Source organism: Nyctereutes procyonoides, unplaced genomic scaffold (assembly GCF_905146905.1).
Source record: "Nyctereutes procyonoides isolate TBG_1078 unplaced genomic scaffold, NYPRO_anot_genome, whole genome shotgun sequence".
Taxonomy (NCBI): domain Eukaryota; kingdom Metazoa; phylum Chordata; class Mammalia; order Carnivora; family Canidae; genus Nyctereutes; species Nyctereutes procyonoides.
The window spans coordinates 26,244,067-26,260,916 of NW_026575020.1; the positions used below are offsets into that span (position 1 = coordinate 26,244,067).

General features: G+C 39.3%; 1 protein-coding gene across 1 annotated transcript in view; it reads right to left on the reverse strand.

The window, feature by feature from the left end:
- The window catches only part of BLMH (bleomycin hydrolase), a 48,901-nt gene extending 33,335 nt beyond the window's left edge, over positions 1–15,566 (reverse strand). The window contains exons 1-6 of the mRNA XM_055325838.1: positions 15,371–15,566; positions 14,832–15,029; positions 11,939–12,048; positions 11,103–11,244; positions 10,431–10,519; positions 8,913–9,005 (exon numbers count right to left, since the gene is read on the reverse strand). Of these exons, the coding sequence (XP_055181813.1) occupies positions 8,913–9,005; positions 10,431–10,519; positions 11,103–11,244; positions 11,939–12,048; positions 14,832–15,029; positions 15,371–15,383 (645 nt within the window). The 5' untranslated portion in view covers positions 15,384–15,566. The remainder of the gene's footprint in view (positions 1–8,912; positions 9,006–10,430; positions 10,520–11,102; positions 11,245–11,938; positions 12,049–14,831; positions 15,030–15,370) is intronic.
- Between the last annotated feature and the right edge of the window lie 1,284 nt (positions 15,567–16,850).

The following is a 16,850-nucleotide window of genomic DNA, read 5'->3' on the forward strand; positions in this document are numbered from 1 at the left end:
ATAAAGTTTGAAAGCACTACTTTAGACCACATCTGTTCTTTCCCTTCTCTAAAACCTTAGTATTTATTATTTTTCTCATTTGCATTTGCTAGCCCTTTCCACACACGGGTTCCCTCACACTCCCTAACTGCCAAAAGACCTTCTTTCATATCTGCAAGCTCTCCACCTCAAGCTACCATGACATCACCAGATTCTTCCCTTTTACCTGTCCCTTCCATATTAGCAAGTCCTGACAACTTCACTTCGGAAATACACTCCAAAATGTATTTACTTCTCTCTATCCTCACTGTCACCAGCCTGGTCCAAATCACTATAACCTCTCATTACATAACCACTAGAGCCCCCTAACTCACCTCCCTACTTTCTCTCTCTGCTTTACTATCCATTCTCAAAACACTCAGAGGGATTTTTTTCTTTTTTTAAAACTGTCATGGTTACCTCACTACCATGGCTTGCAGGCCACATGTAAGCCAGTTCTCCTTTCCTCTACAAGACCCATTCCAACCATTTTCACCTTCTTTCCAAGCCAAGCCACACTGTCTTCTTTTGTTCTTCAAAATACTAAGCTTTCTCCCATCTTATAGTTTTTGTACTTACTGTCCCGTGTCTGGTATGCTCTGTATCCACATCTCTGCATGGCTGGTCTTCCTGTTTCTCATGTCTTAGCTCAAATTTGACCACAGAAAGGCTTTTCCTGACCACCTCAACAATCATCATATTATTTGTTCTTCAAAGTATGTGTATCGCGTTAGATAGTTTCTTGGTTCATTTACTGTGTATTGTGTCTCCCTCCACCAGAACGTAAAGTCCATGAGAGCAGGGACCATGTCTGTCTTGGTCATCACTATAATCCTAGTGCTTAGATATGCTTAATATTTAGTAGGCATTCCATTAATACTTAATGAGTATCAACTTTTTTCCTTCTCTTCATTGCCAAGCTTCTTGAAACTGCCTTTCTTTTCTTGCATGGTCTGACTCCTCTCCATCTAGCTCCTTCCCTTCTCCTTTCTGCTGACTTTTCCTGACACACCCCTATTCAGGAAATCAGCAGCCTTTTCTCAGTCCTCATTATTATCTGACCTATCTGCAACATCTGACACTGATGACCAGTGCCTACATCACAACATAGTTCTGGCACTCACTTTTATAGAAATGGATATTTTCCAGAATTCTTTACTCACATCTGTTCTATTCCCCTGGAGGAAGCAAGATGGAATCATTCACATCAAGCAGTGACTTATGTCAAGCAGTGACATAAGCAGCTAAGGGTGTTGCAGTGGCTAAGACCAGATATTGCCAAAGCCAGCAAAGGCTGACAACCAGAACTGATAGCACAATCAGAGGAAGCCTGCAAAAAGGCTCACAGCTGATTAACTCTAAAAATGGGAGGATTTTTGCAGCAAACTGTCAGACCCTACAACAGATGTTGACCCTTTCACAACTGACCAAATCAAAAAGGCAACTGCCACCAAAGCTCTGCCTGACTCATCTCTGAACAGATTCTCCACTGCCTGAACATAACAAGTAGCACAAGCCTAGAGGTGACCCTATCCAGGCCAAGGCCCCAACTGACTTTGCATTTGTTAACTTCTTACCCTTGCTGTATCTTGTCTGCTGTATGACTTTGTGTTGCACTTTCCTTTGTGTGATGTGTATGAAGCCAAGTTATACATACAGTCAATGAATTTGGAATCCTGAACCTGCTTTACAATTATTTTAACCCTGCTTTATGACTGAATAAAGTTGACAATGTAGAAAGACACAACTTACATGTGTGTCTTCATAACATGCTCAAAAATACCTTCTATTCTCCCTCAGGGATTTAAATCATTCCCAAAGCTTTAGCCATTTGTACTATCATCATTATCACTTGATAATTCTCTTTCCTGAGCTCCAGAATTGATTCCATATGCTTGAAAACCATCTCCACCTGGACAGTGAGTGCCTTGGGACTAGGCACTTTAAAGCCAATTATTTTTCCTCTTCACAGGTCTCTGAAAATAGTTTCTCTGACTTGTGTGAACCACCAAAGCATTCTCCCAGATTAACTGTATTCTTTAAAAAATTTTTTTAATTTGAAAAAATATGTATTTTTTAAAATTTGAATATAGTTGACATACAATGTTACTTTAGTTTCAGTTGTAAAACAGTGATTCAATACCTCTATACATTAGGCTACACTCATCTCAAATGTAGCTACCGTCTGTTACCATATATCATTATTACATTACCACTGACTATATTTCCTACTCTGTACTTTTTATTCCCATGACTTATCCATTCTATAACTGGAAGTCTGTACCTCCCATTCCCCTTCATCCATTTTGCCCACCCCTCCAACCTCCTTCTGTATGGCTAACATCAGTTTGTTGTCTGTATTTTTGGTCTGATTCTGTTTCTTGTTTGTGTTTATTCATTTCCTTAAAATTATATATATATTTTTAAGATTTTACTTATTTATTTATGAGAGACACACAGAGAGAGAGGCAGAGATACAGGCAGAGGGAGAAGCAGGATCCATGCAGGGAGCCCGACGCGGGACTCGAAACCGGGACTCCAGGATCATGCCCTGGGCCTAAGGCAGGCGCTAAACCACTGAGCTACCCAGGGATCCCCTCCTTAACATTATTTTTAATGATGAATTCTTGGCAGATAAGCTGCCAAGTTATACAGATTTTTCCTCCAAGAGCTCTCTCAATTTCTCCACTCTTTTCCATTTCTCTTGTCACTACCCTTGTTCAGGCCAAATTAGTACCACCTGAACTGCTACAACTTCATAACTAGTCTCCCTAACTCTCCTCCTTCCAACTTCACCTAATTAATCTCCTAAAGTTCAGCTTTATTTCACATCACTCTTCAAAAATCTTCCTAAAGTCTCATTTCCTACTAAATTAAATTCTCATCCTAGTATTCAAAACTCCTATGATGTTATATCTAATTCTAACTTTCCACATTATTCTAGCTTCAAACTTCAATGTGCCTCAGGATCACTAATTTAATGCAGATTATACGGATCATCTCCAGAGATTCAGATTCAGTGTATTTGCAGTGGGACCCTGAAATATGCATTTTTTGACAAACTTCTGATCATTCTAATGCAGACAGACTTCAAACTACTTTTTGAGAAATACCATTCTAGCTCTGCCCTAAGATTCTAAGTAAACTACCCTACTCACTGCTCACCAAATCTGCCTTGAGCATACCCCGAATGCTTTTTACTCCAAATTCACTTCATTCAAAGCACATCTCAAATGCAACTTTCTCCGGGAAGTCTTTCTTGATCACCAAGTAAACTGTAGCAATTCTATCATTGTAGTTAAATATGCTCGCATATCTCTCAAGACATTTACTTCACTTTGTACTACTTATTTTATTTCCCTATTAAATGTAAGTTACTTTACATGTATTACCTGCAACTCTTCTCATATAACAGGCACTGAGAAATATTTGACTGCATGCTATGGAGGTCCAGAATGCTTCACACAGTATGCCTCCTGAGTGCTATCATCAGAAATAGAACCTTGGGCTGGATGGATCCAAGTCTGACTCAGTAAGCAATTTTGAACATTCTTTCAAGTCAAGAGTTAGAAGGATAAAAGTTTTTCATCTACTTTGAGAAGAAAACATGTTCCTGGGCTTTTGTCTTTCTTTTAACAGCATCCATTAATTATGATAGAAGACATACAAGTTTATTTTCAAAAAAAATTTCTGATCTTCAATGAGCTAAAAAGCAAAATGTGACTTCAGATTCAATGAAGACATTTAAATGATGGTTTACAAAGTTAAGGAATAAAGATCTTCATTATATTTGGTTTTCAAGACAGATAATGATGTAAAATGTATTTAGGGTTGTAAGCAAACATGATAACACAATTTATCTCCATTTTAACTAAGGATTTTGTATTGTTTGGAGATGTGAAATTTTCACTTCTGAAGTAATTCAGTTAACTTTTAGCTCCAGAATACTTAAAAGAGGCTACCTAAATTTAAATATTTAATTCCTAATACTCAAGAATTTTAACTATTAAAGAGAGTCTTTGGTTGAAGTACTTATTAGTTTTCCTATTATATATCTCTTTAGTAAAAAAGGAAACATAATATGTGAACATTATCTATTCCCTTTAAGAACCTTTAAGAATTAACCTGAGGTTAGTTCCTTATTCAGTGTCAGAGATGTCCTCTAAGGCTATCAAAAAAATAATTCTCTCTTCTCTTCCAGAATCCAAAAGAGATGATCACACTAGAAAATGTTACTTTTTTGCAACAGTTGATCTTAACCAGACATCTGAGAAGCTTTTAATAGACTTCTTTTTGAGAAATACCATTCTAGCTCTGCCCTAAGATTCTAAGTAAACTACCCTACTCACTGTTCACCAAATCTTTAATAGTACAGATGCCTTAATTAGACCAATGCCAAAACAGGAAAACAGAGAAGAATGAGATGGGACTAGCTTCACAAATATGACATTATAAGTAGCTTCAGCAAGTAAAATAGAGTTATTGGCAAATGAATAAACAAACTAATAGAACAGAACTGAAAGCCCAGAGGCTTTAGAATGATAAAAATGGCATCAAATTAAGGGGCAGAGAGAGGATGAAAGGAAAAATGTGTGTAAACCAGGTAGTATCTCGGGGGGAAAAAAGATCTATACCTTATACCCTATGCCAGGATAAATTCTAAGTGGATTAGAGATTCAAACATAAAAATAAAAACCCTGCAAGCATTAGAAGAAAAATGGAAGAATTCTTTCATAATTAGAGAAAAGCCTTTCTAATTAAAAACCATAGTTTTCATATTTGATCATATATAAGTAAAAAATGCTGCAAAGAAAAAACATAAACTATGAAAAAAATTGCAATTCATATCAAAGAGGGCTAAGGTAAAGAGTACCTAGAAATTATAAAAAACAAGCTAAAGATATGAATAGTTCACAGAAAAGATGCTCAGCACCACTCAAAGAAAAAAAATATAAGTTTAAACTACAATGAGATACTTTATCAGATTATCAACTATTTACCTATCAGACTGGTAAGTATCCAGTTGTTTGATAAATATATTGCCTTGATAAAACTAATGGGAAATAGGTTATATCAGATATTGCTGATGAGAGTATAAAATGGTATAATCCCCAAAGAGGATAATTTGGCATTACATATTAAAATTACAAATGAGTATTTTTCTCTGACCCAAAAATCCTACTTCTTGGGGCACCTGGTTGGCTCAGTTGGTAGAGCATGCCAACTCTTGATCTCAAGGTCATGAGTTCAAGCCCACATTAAGTAAAGTTTACTTTTACAAAAAATTCTACTTTGAGGCAGCTGAGTCGGTTAAGTTCCTGACTCTTGATCTCAGCTCAGGTCTTGATCTCAGGGTTGTTAAGTTCCAATTCTGCATTGGGCTCTATGCTGGGGATGGAACCTACTTATTGAAAAAAAAAAAAAAATCTACTTCTAGAAATGTAACCTACACATATACAAGCATGTATGCAAAATGATGCATGTACAAGATTATTTACAATATTTTTAATAGAAGCTTGAAAACAATGTCCATTACTAAGGACCAAATAAATCAATTATGGTACACTTATATTCAATAGACATAGATATATTAATACATATTAAGTTAAACAAAAGGATGTGCAGAACAATATAAGTAAAATACTAACACATCTCTGCAAAAACAAGGAGGAAAATAATATAAATTCATATTGGATTGTGAAGAAAAAAGGTTTCTGAAAGGATAACTAACAACTAATATAAGAACAGAAACTAATAAAACTGGTTGCAGGGGTGTATGGGAACTAGAAGGATGGAGAACAGAATGGGAAGGAGACTTCTCACTATATACCTTTTTATATTCTTGATATTTAGAAAATGCTTTTTATTCAAAGATGTATTTAATATAAAAAACAAAAGAACATAATTAGGCTCCAGTCTCAGGGAAACTGATCTTGCATGTCTGGAGCAAGCCTAGGCCTATATTCTATTTTTAAGAGCTGAGAGCCACTGCTACAGAATTTCTTAAGCAAACCACAATGGCTTCCTATCTCTTTTATGGGATTGATATTATTTCTACTCTTTGTTTTATGTTCTGCTTTTAAGAGAGTTTTGAAAGAATACATTAATAATCCTAAAATCTGGGAGTAAAAAAAAAAAAAAAAAGGGTAGATACACTGAGAAAACTTGTAACAGAGGTGACAACATGTTTCCAAAATGGAGCTGTCTGGTCTGTCATCACAACAAGCAACCTGCACTTCTCTAAATAATGCCTTTAGTACAAACACATTTCATTCAAAGCTATCTGAGCTTCACAGCTGTTGATTTTGATGTGCTTAAAAGGCTAGGCAAATCATAGGTACTAATTTGTGGTTTTTAAAACCTTAGTTAGACTCTTCCATTACCAAAGAGTCAGGATCAATAAAGATGGGTTTGAGAGACTGTAAAAATCTAAAGACCCACCACACAGAATTCTGTAGTCAACAATTTAGGTAGAATCATTAGGTAAATAATCTCATAAAACATCCATACTCAGGACTTAATAAGGTGATATTTTATTATGTTTTCTTAAGTAGGAGCAGGGAAGGAAATATATGTGAAATATACCTGCCCTAATTCTTACCAGCCAATCCCAGATCTTACATACATCATTTGAAAGATCATTAAAGCAAACTAAAGCCAACAGGATGCTTATTATTGGCAACAAATATTATCTAAGGTTTTTTCCATAACTCTTTATAGAATTTTCATCCTTACTACATCCTACCATCTTACTTCATCATAAATGAAGGCAAATTATGCAGGAAATATGGTCTCAACGAGAGAGCATTCCAAGTCAGAAGGAAGAGAAGACTTACTAGACAACTCCCATGTGCCAGGCACCATGACTTGCATTCTTATATTTAATTCCTTATTTGATCCCCACAAAAATCCAATGAGGAATATATTTTAAATCCCAAACTGAACTCAGACAGGTTAAGAATATTACCCCAAATCTGGGACACCTGGGTAGCTCAGTGGTTGAGTGTCTGCCTTTGGCTCAGGGCATGATCCCAGAGTTCTGGGATCGAGTTCCAAATCAGGCTCCTTGCATGCCTGCTTCTCCTCCCTCTGCCTATGTCTCTGCCTCTCTTTCTCTGTCTTTCATGAATAAATAAATAAAATCTTTAAAAATATATATATATTACCCCAAGTCAAAGAGCTGTAAGTGGTAAAGCTCAAACTATAATCCATATCTAACTGCAAAGATTATTTTTTTCTACTATACTTAGATACTTCTCTAAAATAGGAATCCTTAAAAGAAGTATGAAATAATTTAAATGCTTTTGACTAAATGAAACCAATGAATATTTAAGAAACAGGGTCACCTGAGTGGCTCAGGCAGTAAAGTGTCCAATTCTTGGTTTCAGCTCAGGTCATGATCTCAGGGTTGTGAGATTGAGCCCTACATCAGGCTCCGCACTCAGCAGGGAGTCTGCTTGAGATTCTTTTTCTCCCTCTCTCTCTCAAATAAATAAATAAATCTTAAAAAAGAAAGAAAGAAAGAAAAAGCAAGCAAGCAAGCAAGCGAGCTACTGTGTTAAGCACTGGGCTAGACACATTACACTTGAACAGACTTGAGAGCTTAAGGAACCCTGTCTCTGATCACATATCTGTTAAATAATAAGATTAGAACTCAGACAGTCTGACTCCAGAGACCATGCTTTCAACTATACTTTACTGGCTCTCTAAAATTCAAAGGAAAACATGAGTGAAGCACTAGATTTGTCCAAAGCAGTGAAAAAATTAGGTCATTTTAACTCTATACAAATAGTTTTGAAAGGAAACAGTTGACTGATTCCTAGTAACGGCCCACTGGATGAAAAAGGGAAACGCTTTTCTTTTTTCAAAGTAATTCATACTTTTACACATAGTCATCTGTATTATGGATAGTCTTTTTTTTTTTTTTAATTTTATTGATCTTTTTGAGAGAGAGCACACAAAGGGAGAGGGAGAAGCAGACTCCCCACTGAGCAGAGAACCCAACACAGAGCTTAATCCCAGGACCTTGAGATTATGATCTGAGTTGAAGGTAGATGCTTAACCAATTGTGCCACCCAGGCACCCCTGTATTATGGATAGTCTTAAGTAATAAAGATTAACTGCATTGATAATAAATACTACCACCTAAAATTTGCTTAATGCTTTTTATGTTTTCCAAAATATTTTTACATATGTTATTTTAACTGAAATAACCATCAACAGCTTCCCATCTTTATTCCTACAAAATAAAGCCAAAAGTCCTGGCAACTACCTAATATTCCTCACAGCTCTGCCTTTCTAGCTTTATTTGCTACCAATCACACACAAGATGTTTTGTTTCAGCTACTCTATTCTCTGAGGATTCTGCCTTTGTTCATGCCCCTGTACATGCAATTCCCTTTGTCTGGAATGGCCTTCCCAATTACCCGTCTGATAAATTCCTATTGCTATTTCAAGAGCTGGTTCAAATATCTTTCCCACAAAACCTTCAGCTCACTGAATTAGTTACTCCCTCCTCTAAGACCACCAAATCCTTTTTTCACACCTGTGGCATAGGATTTACCATATCTCTTCCAAGATACATACTCTTGAAAGAGATTCAACTCTGTAGAGCTGTCTTTCTCTCTTTTGTATCCCTAGTGCCTTAAGGTCCTAGTGGGTAATCAATATTTATGAAATGAATAAAAGAATAAATTATATAAAACACTAAATTGAGAATTAGAAGATGAAAGTATAAGTCCCATACTAAAATGCAAAGTATACCTCAGTTTTTTCAGCTGTAATTTTCAATTCAATTCTATACTTACTGCAATGACTATGCTTAATTATTTTAACAGTTGGAAATATCCTGAGAGCTTTTTAAAACAGTCACCAAAAATCGCAATTGTTATTACCTCCTCCATCATGACATCTTGTGTGGCTGAGATTTCTCCTTTGGTCGCTCCACTATGTACCAGGTTCCGTAGTCGTATACAGAATTCTCTCATCTATGACAGAAACTTATTCAGTACTCCAAATAGTTAACCAAACTTCAACTGTAAATGAGCCTAGCAGACCAGTGCTAGTTCTTTTGAAGTATAACTAGGCCAAGACCCAGCTCAAAGTTCATAAAAACATATACATTTTCCCCAAGTCCACTTAAACACATAGTTAAAAACTTTCTGTAAAGGGAAAAAAGGGATTATTCCCAAGGAATTCTATGTGGAACTGCTACTGCTTTGCAACTGATGATATGCTCTGTGACAGTCTATACCTGGGTATGAGGAAAATGTTTGATCCCATAATGCCTATCACCCTTAGGAAAAGCAGGAGACTTAAGTTGATTATGCTACTAAGTCATTCTAGTAGATTTTTATTTAGAATTTTACTGGTTATTCACTTTTTCTCTGCCAAATCACTTTAATGGCTATGCCCCCCCCATAGTTTTCATTTTTTGTTTTCAATTTTGAAAGGACCTAAGATAAAGGTGAGTCTGAAATCTAACCACCGTGCTAAAAAGGATCTTGCTCTCCTCTAAAATGAAATCCAATAATATGCTATTAAGGATCTTTTAACCTGTGGATAAGAATTCTGAGTTTCCTGAGTGGAAAATAACCTATCTCTAATATTGGGGAAACACATGTATAGTTTATTTTAAAATGTAATCTTTCTCCCAGTGGTGACAAATCCAATTTCAGCCTCACAGATCAAGAGGACAGATTCTGGCAACTCCCAGTTCTCAAAAAAAGATGTCTGGCTGGTAGAACAACATCCCTTTAAGACTTATAACCTCCTGGGGGTGCCTGGCTGGCTCAGTCAGTAGAGAATGCAACTCTTGATCTTGGGTTCGTGAGTCCAAGCCCCACGTTGTGTGTAGAGTTTAATATAAAAATTATATATATATTTCCCGCCTTGGGAAAATGGGTTATGTAGAGAAAGAGAATGATTCATTAAGATAACTGAAGCAAAGAAAAGCAGTTCAATGACTACATCAAACATTTAGTGGGTGGATAAACTACACTGATGTGGTTCGGGGACACCTCAGAACTCTACATACTCTTTAAGAAAGTCTCACAAATAGTTCTCTCTGGTTTTACTAGAACATAAAGCTTTCCCAGACCACTCCCACTAGAACCCAGCGGGCTTATAGCCCATATTAAGCATGAGACTTTTCTTTCCTCAGTCCCTATAAGAAAACATTTAAATCAATAGAAATAAAAGTAGAAGGTTTTTAGAAAGAAAAGAAAAACTCCAGTCTCAATTATTTTTATAGTTAATATGTAGCTACATTGCCTTTGATAGACACTGAGCAGCTAGCTACCTTATACATAGACTGTGTATACTGAAATGCCCAGGAATCCCCATGGAAAATCAGTTAAGAGTTTTAAGGTAAGTACACTAAATTCAATCCCACCCTGCTCCATATGTTGCACCTTGTGATTCAGAATATCATTCATCCTTCTGGTTGCCTCTGTTGTGTAAGATTCAGGGAAGCACTTCTTAGGGACAACACCATATTTTTCTAAAAGAAAACAAAGTTTAGTGATCGATAAGGTAAAATAAACTTCAACACTAAAAACTGGGGCAAAAATAGCTTTTTGCTTTAAAGAATAGGCCATATTTTTCTGGCCTAAATCAGAAAACTTAACAACCTTATGCTTCATATTAATAAACAGATCATTTAATCAGGATATTTATCAATATATCTAAAAATGAATTGTTCTTTTGATCTATCATACTTTGTAAAGTGCTCAGCATGATGAGGTTTTTCCAAAAGACACTACTTTTTTGATTGAGGATATTTTCAAACAGTTGCAGTTTCAATATGTTTCTTGATTATATCAATGGACAAGAAATAAGCTTTTTCACGGAAAGTTAGTTCTACTTAATACAACCATTTCTTCTCCAACCAACTCATCACAGTACCTATCTCCTTACTCATTTAAGAAAGGTGAGAGTGTGAGATAAAAGTTCTTAGAGTTAACTGTATACCCTTCTGGGAGACTAATTCTACTCCATACATAACCCGCAAAGAAATGGCCATGCCCAATCATAGACTCTTGCTTGACCACGCTATTTCAGTTCCATTAGAGAAATGCTCTTACCAACAATATTGACAAGCATATCCCACTGTCCGCCATCATTTGCGGGATTCATAAGCAAATACTGCACCAGCCTACCATCCTCAGGCTCCTTTTTCTGGGCTGTGTCCACAAAAGCATTTAAGAAGAAATAACAACGTTCAACCTAGAACAAGAGAAGTTAAATAAAATTAAAGGAAAAAAGAACTAATACTTTTATAGGCATTAGCAACACAATAGGAATCTTGGGCCTAGCATAGACCCACCATAGTAGGTATTTTTAAACTAAAGTTGGTAATTAAATACGAATATCTGGCTTCATAAGAATATTTATTTTCTTCTTATAGCTCTACAGATACATTCCAATAGTTTATCCAAAACAATGCATTGCTTTATTTTGAAACAAAATCTGATATTTAGAGTCTTAATCAGTAAACAGTAAACCCCTCATGAACACATCTAATGAGCACATTTTAAAAATTAAAAAACAAATAAAATTATTTACTGTTTTTCAAATAACCAGTACCCAGAGATGGGAAATTTGGTCTTAGAAAGACCAAATAACCTAAATAAAGATGGTAAAAGGAGAAATGATTAAAAACAAAAAAATGTAAATAAGAAACAAAGAAACAGTAGGGTGAGTAAGTAGACTTATTATTTCATTGTAAAAAGTAGCCTCCTACCAACCAAAAGCAATTCTGCCTTTGAAGAGAATCAACCTTTGATACTTTGGAAATCAGAATAAGTGGTGTCCCATCCATAATGGAAGGCAAACTACAACTGGAAAAGCAAGAAATGAAGGGATATTCCCTACCAACGTTGATACTAAAACAAAGAGTCTTGCAAGATCAGTCCCCTACCTTGTCCCAGAAAAAGAGGTAAGATTGACTAAACTCAAATTCTTCAATATTTAATTTTTTCATGAATGGAAGTCTCATAACATTCAGACATGAAAAGATCCAGCATCGCCCTGAAACAAGAAAGCAAACCAAGAAATTAGAATTAGTGTTCACATAGATTACATTGTTCTATCTCTGTTTCCCAAAACTGAATGCATGACAAGATCTTGAACAATTTAAAACTAAATTAGAAAGAACAAAATAGGAAAGGTAAATTAGTATTTGAAATATATATGCAAAGACTTAATATCCTTAACATATGAAAAAAACTCTTTATATATCATTTAAAGAATCCAATACAAATCACCTAAGAAAATCACATTAGAAAAAGAAATATTAGGCAGCCCCTGTGGCGCAGCGGTTTAACGCCGCCTGCAGCCCAGGGTGTGATCCTGGAGACCGGGATCGAGTCCCACCTCGGGCTCCCTGCAATGGAGCCTGCTTCTCCCTCAGCCTGTGTCTCTGCCTCTCTCTCTCTCTCTCTGTGTGTGTGTGTGTGTCTCTATGAATAAATAAAATCTTAAAAGAAAAAAACAGATATATTGCTAAAGACATGAGCAGAGATCATGAATAGAGAATTTAATGGCCAAAAAAGATACAAATGGCAAAGAAACATTTTTTGAAGTTCATCGCAAGACACCTGTTAGATGAGGATACATTATTTTTTAACTGATAATGCCCAATATTGGGATGAATTTGGGAAACAGCATTATTATACAGTCTGGACATAAATCCAAACAGGTAGAAAATATCTGAGAGCAATTTGGCAATATATGGCAAAAGTTTGAAAAAGTTCTACCCTTTATTCTGGAACACAAAGTATACGCTTCAAAATAAGGTAACCCAAAAAAAAAAAAAAAGGTAACCCTAACATAAGTCAACTTCCATTCTCCCAAAGAGAAGTAAAAAGAAAAAGTTGTTGGGATGCCTGGTTGGCTCAATCTGTAGTGCACGCAGCTCTTGATCCCAAGGTTGTGAGTTCCAGCCCTGTGTTGAATGTAGAGATTTCTTAAAAATAAAATCTTCACGGGTGCCTGGGTGGCTGTCAGTTAAGCAACTGATTCTTGATTTTGGCTCAGGTCATGATCTCATTGTGAGACAGAGCTCCGCTCTGGGCTCTCCATTGGGTGTGGAGTCTGCTTAGGGTTCTCTCTCTACCTCTCCTTCTGCCTCTACCCTCACTCGTGTGCCCTCTCTCTCTAAAATAAATAAATCTTTTTTAAAAATAACAATAATTTTGTAACAAGAAAAAACAATTTAAAATAAGTAACTACAGTGTTTCTTAAAAGTCACTAATTACATAGTGCATCTTTACCTTAGGTTTGTCTGTATGCCACCTCTCTCATATATACTATATTATTTTCCAGTAAAGAAGATCCAGATGAACTGTTAATGTGAAAACTGCATGAAATAAACTACATAGCTTATGTGCTACTTGAATCTCTTGTAAATAAAAGTGATACTGCAGAATATATAAGAAGTGATCTATTCTAGAGGCACATTTCCAGGCTTTTCCCTAAGAGATCACTGCAATCTGAACTATGTAAGACCAGTGTGACATTACTAACTGGATCATTTGTAGCCTGACAGTCCACACCATCAAGCACTTCTTACTATGGCACAACAGTAACTATGGCAAGGTCATGGCTTTTTTTCCCTTAACATTTAAAAATCAATTTTACTGAGGCATACTTTACATACAATGAAATACACCCATATTAAATGTACACTTTGAGTTCTGACTGGTGCTCAGCAAGCACCGATCTGCTTTCTGTCAAAACAGACTGGGAGTGGGGTGTCTAGGTGTCTTAGTCGGTTAAACATCTGCCTTTGGCTCAGGTCATGATCTCAGGGTTCTGGGATTGACCCCCACATCTGGCTCCCTGCTCAGTGGGGAGTCTGCTTCTCTCTCTGCCTCCCCCAGCTTGTGTTCCTGCTCACTCTCTCTTTCAAAAAAAAAAAAAAAAAAAAAAGACTGAGAGTAGTTTTTAAATGGATACAATTTAAAAAGTTATTTTAGTATGATTGTGTTACAAGAATGTCCTCCTTATTTAGATTCCTGGATAACCAATCTTTTACTGTAGCTGTTTTTCTGACAGTGGTGCTAGACAACAAAACAAGAACTCTTAACAGGTAAAGCATGAGAACTGAGTGTTTTTCTGCATTACAAATTGGTCTAGTGAGCCCAATAGCACATCTGCTCAAACTGCAACCAAAAAGCCTTAAAAACAACATTTGGGGGATCCCTGGGTGGCTCAGTGGTTGAGAGTCTGCCTTTGGCTCAGGGTGTGATCTTGGGGTCCTGGGATCCAGTCCCAAGTCGGGCTCCTGGTGAGGAGCCTGCTTCTCCCTCTGCCTGTGTCTCTGCCTCTCTCTCTCTCAAATAAATACATAAAATCTTTAAAAAAAATACCCACACATTTGATATTTTGATACAATTACATTGAGTTTTTTCCATTGCAGACATTTGTGTATGGCCTTCAGGGCGAGAACATGTTGGGGAGTTTTCTAGAGCATGAACGTATTTGGACGGTCCGTTTTGTACCAAGAACACATCTCTCCAAGACACCAGGCTACAATCACATGACTTCAGGGCGGAATATCCTCAATTAACAGTCAAACAAATGACCATGGACTTGTCACTTCGGTGTTCAAAGCAAATACACCACCAAGCCACAGGGGGCCAAAATAAGTCACAAGGTAATGTCCTTGGATCTGCCTTTCCTTGCGTCTGTTTTCTGAAATTCGCTACAAGTTCTTTCAAACAAACTTCTGCTCAAGACCATCAAGACCTCGAAACGGGGCGCTGTTAATAAGGTCCAAGTAAAGGGTGCGAGGAGCCGTAAGACCTCACCTGAGCTCTTCTGGTTGGTGACCGGCTTGCCTTCCTGAGTCACAGCGTGCTGGAACACATGCTGAGCGCCCTGCACCGTGGCCCTCTTCAGGCAGATGTCCAGCAAGTCGTGGGTGGTCCCCACATTCTGGGCAAGTACGAACTGAGGGTCCGAGTTCAGTTTCTGAATCAGAGCAGCCACCTTCTCCGGGTTCAGTCCTGTTGGAAGACCAAACGGGATTTACGACACCAAAAGGGCGCTGAAGAGGGCTGACCCGGGGCTCCCGGAGCTCTGCTCCAACTTCGGAAGTCCATCCAGAGGGGACCCTGGCGGCGGAGAAGCCCTTCACCGGCGACCTCGCCGCAGGGCCGGCCCCCTCCAAGAGCGCTGCAGCCCGCCCAGAACGCTGCGTTCCCGCCCGCGCCCCCGGGTCCCGGGCCCCGGGCCCCGGGGCCCAGGCCCCGCGGTCCCCGCCGCCGGCCTCCGGGGCCCAGCGCCCCCGCCCCCGCCCCCGAGGGAGGACCCGGGAGGGCCTCGGCGGGGAAGAGCGGCGCCTCACCGGCGTTGTTCATGGTGGCCACGGCGCCCGGCTGGGGAACGGTAGTTTCGGGGTTCTCAGGGGGAGCACCGGGATTACGCGGGGGCTCGCGGCCTCAGCTGCCGGACCTGCCACTCGCAGCCGGAGCGCCGGAAGGAGGGAACCGGCTCGGTGGCGGCGGAGGGCTGAGGCCCAGGGAAACGGGGTCCGCGGAGGGACAAAACTCCCCCTCGCGTTGCTGAGTCAGCGCCGAATGGGCTGGCCCCGCCCGGGGGAGGGCCGAGCGGGCGGGCTCACGATCGCTGCGTGCCGCCTGCGCCCCTGCCCACCTCCGCGTGGCCGGCAGCTGCCCCGCGCGACGCCGGCACCCTGGCCCACGGGGAGGCCGAGCCGCGCCGGCCCGGAGCCCGAACACCCTGGCTTTGGGGAATGGACCCAGGAAACCTTTCCAGAGCCTGAAGGCAGCCCGGGGCACGAGGGCGGAGCCGAGGGGCTGCAGAATTAACGCAGGGCTTAGGGTGCGTGGGCTCGCCGCGCGCGCACCGCACACGTGCACAGAATGTGCCCAGAGGCTCCTCCTGTAGGCGTCCCTTGCTGACCATGCACTGCATTTTCGACGGCAACTTGTTGCTTGGATTCGAGTCAGAACCAAGTTCTTGTATTTGAGGGAAAATTGGAACCAAGCTCTTTCCCACCCACTCAGAAGCTACTGCCACGGTTCTACAAATATACATCTGCTCGTTTCAAGAAAACTACCCATTTGGGGCTTCATGGAGTCAGTGAGTGTTTCCTGCTTAGCCCAGCATGTTCTGTGGGCTTAACTAAAGGGGAAGCCGGAGGTCAGTCGTACGCATCAACATTGTATTGCCAGGCCCTCTACAGAGCCTGCAGATGGGCGCCCCTGCCCTTTCCGCAGGCTTTCAAGAGAACTCAGCAGTTTTCGAAGGTTTTGAGATTTTCAAGACCTTTAGGTTGTTTTTTTTGTGCTCTGAAATCTCAACCTTGTTTTCTTTTTACGATTTTTTTTTTAAAAAAAAATTTTTTTAAATTTGAGAAAGTGAGCGAGACAGAGAGAGAGAGAGAGCTCAGGAGCAGGGCCAGAAGGAGAGGGAGAAGCAAGCTTCCTGCTGAGCAGGGCGCTGCCAGGCTACACACATCACACAGGACCCTGAGATCTTGGCCTGAGCCATGGCAAACACTTAACCCCCTAAGCCTGCCAGGTGCCCCTCAAACTTTTTTTTTAAAGATTTTATTTATTTATTTATTTATTTATTTATTTATTTATTTATTTGAGAAAGAAAGACAGCATGAGTATGAAGGGTAGAGGGAGAAGGAGGGAGAAAATCTCAAATTGATGTGTGGGGCTGATCCCAGGATTGAGATCATGAGCTGAGCTAAAACCAAGACTCTGGGGCTCAACCAACTGTGCCACCCAGGTACCCCTGAAATCTCAGCCTTTAATGAGATTTTGGGATGACACCCACAGATGATAAGGCAAATA